At 63.9% G+C, this 6,098-nt stretch overlaps 1 protein-coding gene across 2 annotated transcripts; it reads right to left on the bottom strand.

Annotated features, from left to right (window-relative positions):
* Positions 1–1,658: 1,658 nt before the first annotated feature.
* On the bottom strand, positions 1,659–6,098 carry PRR36 (proline rich 36). 2 transcript variants are annotated; one of them, XM_069589340.1, is made up of 6 exons: positions 5,740–6,098; positions 5,528–5,627; positions 5,164–5,276; positions 2,892–5,081; positions 2,156–2,646; positions 1,659–2,034 (listed from the first exon to the last, which is right to left on the bottom strand). In XM_069589340.1, the coding sequence occupies exons 1-6, from the start codon at positions 6,005–6,007 to the stop codon at positions 1,870–1,872; spliced, it is 3,327 nt and encodes a 1,108-aa protein (XP_069445441.1). In that variant the 5' UTR covers positions 6,008–6,098; the 3' UTR covers positions 1,659–1,869. The 2 variants fall into 2 exon arrangements, with proteins under 2 accessions (XP_069445441.1, XP_069445442.1); XM_069589341.1 differs by lacking the exon at positions 1,659–2,034 and having other exon boundaries at positions 2,043–2,646.

Genomic DNA, 6,098 nt, shown 5'->3' on the forward strand with positions numbered 1-6,098 from the left:
CAAGCAGAACACCTGTCATGCACCGGGACAGCTGCGCCCCTCTCACACCACAGCTCCTGTAGACCCATCACCATCCCCACCACACAGTTTGAACACTGAGACCTTGACCATGGCTGCCTGCCTCTCCTGCTCCCACCGAGTAACTCTACCCGGTTAGCTCCCAGCATGGGGCAGGAAGTTGGGAGAACTGGGGCTCTGCCCTGCTCCTTCTCGAGGGCTGGCCTTGGGGCCTCAGCTACCCAACATGTCACGAGTCAGCCCCTACCCTTGGGCTTGTCTCAGCATCTGGAAACAAGGACACCCAGATCCTCACCAGGGCCCAGCTTAGAAAAGGAACCTCTGGAGTTTGTCACCTTAACTGATCAGCTCCCAGGGATGGAGGTGACAGTATCCCATCAAGACTGGGCCAATTTCTCTTCAGATCCTAGGTTGGGAGGCAGTTGCTTCTGGGGTGGGGACCAGCAGGAACCCAGCTTCAGGAACTGGGTCTGTGGGCAGAGAAATAGCCCCACATGGGGTCCCTCTCTGTCCATCTACCTGTCCTGAGGATTGTGGTTCCCCTCGGGCCGCCATCATTTTGGGTGTAAAGCAGGACACCCTTGGGGAGGAAAGGCCTAGGGGATCCATTTCCTGCACAGGTACTTGGGAAGAAGGAGGGCCTGGGCTGTGGTTTAAAGGAGCTAGAGTCAGGATGACTGGACTGTGGGAGGAAGGGCAAGGAATTCTGACTCGGGGAGACAAGCAAAGGCAGTGGTTGGCTCTGGTGAGGACCCTCGACATTGGTGCACAGGCAAGGATGCCTGGCTAGAGGGCTTAGGGGGGACATCCTAAGTTGGGATGAAAGGCAAGGCCCATGGCTGGGAGGCAGGCCCAGAGGGGCATGGTGAGGGCACCTGGAGAGGAATGGGCAACGGAAGCATGCCCAGATCTCCCATCAGCCTTGGAAAGGCTTCTCCTTCCCTGTGCTCCTCAATGCGGTCCGCCCAGGAGGCAGTGACTCCCCTTCCCAAGCCCAGGGCTCAGCTGCGGGGCTGCTCTTTGCACTGCAGCCTCCTTGGTGAGCAGAGAACAGTGTGCCCTCTTGGGAGACCCTGGAGGGACCTGAGATGGCCATCAGTCTCAGGCCTCCCCTATCTCCAACACCCCAGGGTGTAGAAAGTAAAGGGGTGCACACTGTGAGGAAGAACCTCAGGAAGTGGCTTGCACCCTCTCCTGAGATCCAAGCAATCCCTCCCCAAGTGTCTCCCCCAGCCCTGCAAGGAGTGCCTGCTCCCGTGGCAGAGTATAGGAAGAGCTTGGTCAGCTGGCCACACCGGGCACACCTCGTTCATTCACTTTCTCGCGCAGCCCCACCTGGGCCCCTCCTGCACTTGATATTTCCATGAGAAGTCAGGCATAAGAATGCCTACATTCACGCACGCTGGTGGGTGCACGGCGCTGGACCACGGGAACTCTCAGCATTTCCTGATCCCACCGCAGCCCCTCCTTGCACGCCCCTACCCTCAGTGGAGGAACTCTGGGGAAAGCCTTCAACCAGAGCTACAACCTGCCGTGCACAGCCGCCAGCATGGCCTGCCTGGCCGCTCGCGCCGCCTTGTGGTCGGATGCACCCAGGAGGCCCCCCCAGCCCGAGACCGCGAAGGAGAAAGTGAACAGGCCTCAGTCTTCGCTTTATTGCAAACTCGGGCTGCGCGGAAGACAATACACTGGACACCGGGAAGAGTCTAGGCCGAGGAACGGACGGGGCTCGAGGGGTGCGGGAGTGCGTTCTAGGCCAAAGGCGAGGGGCTCAAGGGGAGGGCCTTGGCCAAAGGTGTGGTTGGGTCGCAAGAGTGAAGTTAAGTGAAGTCGCTCAGTCGTGTCCGACTCTTAGCAACCCCATGGACTGCAGCCTACCAGGCTCCTCCGTCCATGGGATTTTCCAGGCAAGAGTACTGGAGTGGGGTGCCATTGTCTTCCCCAATGGGTCGCAAGCCTGGACCAAAATTCTAGGGCTCTAAAGGGACTGAGACCATTCCATGGGAAGCCAGGCTCCTGGAGGAAGGGAGGAGGAAATCTAAGACCTTTAAGTGTAACCTGAGGGGCAAATCCTAAGGCAGGGGTCGGGTGGGGTGGGCGGGTGGGGACAGGGTCGGGCTCAGTGGAAGGTCTCCACCTCTACCACGGTCCAGTCACCCTGCGGGGAAGCCACGTCATCCGGGGAGAAGCTAGTGACTGAGGTGATGCTGGCGCGGGACTCGTCCAGCGGAGACAACAGTTCGGCCCAGCGGCCCAGTTCGGCGTCGCTCAACGCAGTGCGGGCGCCCCCCGCGCTGCCACCACCTCCGGCGCCCCCTGGACCACCGCTGCCTCCCGCGGCCTCCTCGGTCGCAGCTAGCAGCAGCGTCCGGCTCAGCAGGTGCTGCACGACGCTCGCCTGCAGCGCCCCCAGCGGCAGCTCTCCCAAGCGCGCCGGCTTCGCGCCACGAGAGGCCGAACCAGCCGCAGCTCCGGCCGCCGCCTTCCCACCGCCCGCGCCGGGCCCAGGCCCGGGATCCAGCGCGTCTGTGGCGGGACTCGCCGACTCGGGACCTTCAGCCTCGTAGATGGTGCACAAGCCATCAGCAGAGCCCGACCCGGATGCAGGAGACCAAGGCAGGGGCGCTCCTGCGTGGTGGGGGCGTGATCAGAGGAGAGGGAGGGTCTTGCAGAGGGGGTGAAGCAGAGGGAGAGGGGCCGGGATGCACAGCGAGAGCGGGAAGCCCCACCCCCGCCACGAGACTCCGCCCCTCCCTTCAGCTCCGCCCTCAGACCCAACTGTCCTGCCCCCGAGCCGAGCCTCCGACCCCGCCCTCTCACATCCCAGACCCTCGCCCCTTCTACTGCTCCGCAGAGTCCGGAGGACTGCTTACCCGGGGTGCTACGGATGGCCAGAGGCGGCGCGGAACCTCGGCTCCAAGCTGCCGGGTGGCAGGCGGCGAGCTCGGCATCGGCAGGCGGAGAGGCTGCGGCGCCTCCTTCGGGCCCACTGTCGTAGCCGCGCAGCTCCTCGGGCGTGCTGGTGGCGCTGCTGCTGTGGCCCGCCAGGTCCGGGCCACTCAGCGTACTGGATGGGCTGCGCGACGGCGGCGGCGGTGGGCCCGGGGCCAGCGCCAGGGTCAGCCGTGGGCCCGAGATGGGGGCATCGGGACCTGGGGTTGGAGGGCGGCGTGGGGCCTGCAGAGGAGGTGAGGCAGGGGGAGAGGGAGGGGTCTGCAAAGTCGGCAAGGCCAGGGAAGGTGGAGCACGTGGTGGGGGCGTGATCAGAGGAGAGGGAGGGTCTTGCAGAGGGGGTGAAGCAGAAGGAGAGGGACCCGCCTGTAGAGGGAGCGAGGACAGAGAAGGTGGAGCCTGCAGAGGAGGCAAGCTCTGAGGAGGAGTGGCCTGTAAAGGGGGCGTGCTCAAAGAAGGCGGATCCCGCGGAGGGGGTGTGGCCAGAGGAGAGGGAGAGTCTTGCAGAGGGGGTGAAGCAGGGAGAGAAGGAGGGGCCTGAAGAGGGGGCAAGGCCAGAGAAGGTGGAGCCTGCAGAGGAGGCAGGCTTTGAGGAGGAGTGGCCTGTAAAGGGGGCGTGCTCAGAGAAGGTAGAGCCTGCGGAGGGGGTGTCGCCTGGGGAGAGGGAGAGTCTTGCAGAGAGGATGAAGCAGGGGGAGAAGGGGAAGCCTGAAGAGGAGGCGAGGCCAGAGAAGGTGGACCCCTCTGTAGGGGCAGAGCCCGAAGAGAGGGAGGATCATGCAGAGGAGATGAAGCAGGGGGAGGAGAGGGTGGGGCCTGCAAAGGAGGTGAGACCAAAGAAGGTGGAGCCAGCAGGGGAGGCAGGCTCTGAGGGGAAGTGGCCTGTAAAGAAGGCGTGGTCAGAGAAGGTGGAGAGTGCGGATGAGGCACGGCCAGCGGAGGAGGGGTCGCCCGCAAAGGTGGTGAGGCTGGAGATGGGGTCTGTATAGGAATGGCCTGTCGAGGGGAAGTAGCCAGAGGAGGTGGAGTCTGTAGCAGAGGCCTGGCCAGGGGAGAGGGAGACTCTGAACGGGGAGAACCCTGCAGAGAGAGTGTGGTCTGAGAGGGTGAGGCCTGTGGAGAGGGTGTGAGAGGCGTGTCCAGTGTATAGGGCGTGGCCTGAAGAGGTGGAGACAGAGGACTGGCCTGCGGAGGGGGCGTGGCCAGAGCGGAAGGAGCTTGAGGAGGGGGTGTGGCTAGGGGAGAGGACAGGTTCCTCACAGATGCTGCTTGAGACAGAGGGGCTTGTATGGGGGCAGCGGCTGGTGGTAGAGGACCTGCCGAAGGTGGTGTGGCTAAGGGAGAGGGGAGAGCTGGAAAAGGAGGTAAAGTCAAAGACGCCTCGGTGGGGAGTACATTATGCAGAGCGGGTGAAACTGGAGGGAGAGGGGCCATGGCCAAAGGAGAGGCGGACCCCTCCAGAAAGGATGTACCCAGGTGTGTGTGTGGAGCCTGCAAAGGAGGTGTGGCCGGGGGAGAGGGGAGGGTCAGCAGAGAGGGTGGAGCCGAAGAGGGAGGGGCTAGTGAATGGGGCGTGGTCAAAGACCGGCTGAGGGCCTGGGAGGGGGGCGTGGTCGGTGGAGAAGGAGGGAGCGCGTCCCGAGAGGGAGTGGCTGGGACACGCGGAGGCGGTGCGGTAGGACAAGGTAGAGAGGATGTGGCCAGAGGAGAAAGGCCCCTCACTGGGGCTGCGCCTTTCCTGGGGGATGTGGCCTGTGGGACACGAAGGGTCTGCAGCCCTTTCGACTTGGGCTGAACAAGAGCCCGGGGTGTTCCAGCCGGGGAGGCTCCAGAGCGGACAGGGGAGGATAGAGGGGTGACGCCAGAGCCCAGGGGGCGCGAGGTTGGCCTCTGGAGGCTCCCGCCGGCGCTGGGTCGCCTCCTGGCGGCAGGGCTCGGCTCCGCCGCGCTGCGTTCTGGGGCGCTGTTCACGGATTTCCTGGAGGCCTCAGTCGTCGGGGGCCGGAGCCGGGCACTTGGAGCTGCCCGGGGGACACCCACCTCAGCGCCCGCAGCCCGAGGCCGACGGGAATTGACCGGGGAGGGTATGGCTGGGGTGGACCCAGAAGAGTCTGGGGACAAAACCGAAGGCCAAAGGTCACCAATACTTCACAGGTCAGGAACCCCGCCGGTTCCTCCCCCCAGGTCACATACCTCTCCGTGCCCCGGTACTCAGGGTGCTTCTTCTGGGTGAATCTGTGGCTTTTCCTCTGGCCGCAGGTTCCTCAGTTGGGGGACGGAGCCCCTTCTGCCCAAGAGGGCCTGGTCTGAGGACAGGAGGGGCTGCGATCAGGGCAAAGCTCCAGCTCCTGTTTCCTCTCCCAAGTCTACATTTCCCCATCTGTAAAATGGGGCATATGCTCTCTCTGCCAGCTAATAACAGCTTTCACCGATTTGCGCCCAGTGATCAGCAAGTGCTCCCACACACTTTAATTAAAGGCTTCCAGATGGAGACACTAACCCTTGCCTAAGGGACTGGGCGGGGGGGGGGGGGGGCGGAGGGGGGCTTGTGTGTTACCTGGTGGGCGCGCTGGCATGCCCGGGGCTAGAGATACAGCCTGAGCCTGGGGTCCTGGCAGGGGCCCGCTCTCCTCTCCCAGCCGCTGGGGGCCTGGAGGCTGTGGGGAGAAGGCCGAGTCAACACAGGTGCCCCAGATATCAAGGGGATGCTGGTGCCTCAGAGGAGAGGAGGCAAGATAGGGTCAGAATCAGGGAAAGAGGCTGAAGTACCTGGGCTCCGGGGGCCTGTCCCAGCACTCCGCGTTGGTCCCAACTGGGGAGTAACCTCTGGGAGAGCGGTTCCCCGGATGCCCCCAGTTCTCTCTGCCAGGGGCCCTCGCCCTGCGGCGGCTGCTGCTCCCAGAACTCGGAGAGCCGCGCTGGTTACTGGAGGAGGGGGTCGTGGAGACCCTGCGGACTTGGGGATCGGAAGGCCGGGAGGGCGAGAAGCGGGCAGGCGACCGGCGGCCGCTGCCCTGGACTTGTCCTTCTTGTCCATCCAGCACCTCACGAAGAAACAGATTAATCAGCATCCCAGGTCCTGGACCGCTATGCTGCCTGCAAGGCTCTGGGTCCTGGCACCTCTCTGC

The sequence above is a fragment of the Ovis canadensis genome, chromosome 5 (genome assembly GCF_042477335.2).
Source record: "Ovis canadensis isolate MfBH-ARS-UI-01 breed Bighorn chromosome 5, ARS-UI_OviCan_v2, whole genome shotgun sequence".
Classification (NCBI taxonomy): domain Eukaryota; kingdom Metazoa; phylum Chordata; class Mammalia; order Artiodactyla; family Bovidae; genus Ovis; species Ovis canadensis.

Excerpts from the sequence above, each read along its gene's own strand:
- PRR36 (XM_069589340.1), bottom strand. The coding sequence starts at position 6,007 with ATGGACAAGAAGGACAAGTCCAGGGCAGCGGCCGCCGGTCGCCTGCCC. Across the intron at positions 5,628-5,739 it reads GACAGGCCCCCGGAGCCCAG|CCTCCAGGCCCCCAGCGGCT; the intron begins GTACTTCAGCCT and ends TTCTCCCCACAG. Across the intron at positions 5,277-5,527 it reads CATGCCAGCGCGCCCACCAG|ACCAGGCCCTCTTGGGCAGA; the intron begins GTAACACACAAG and ends TCCTGTCCTCAG.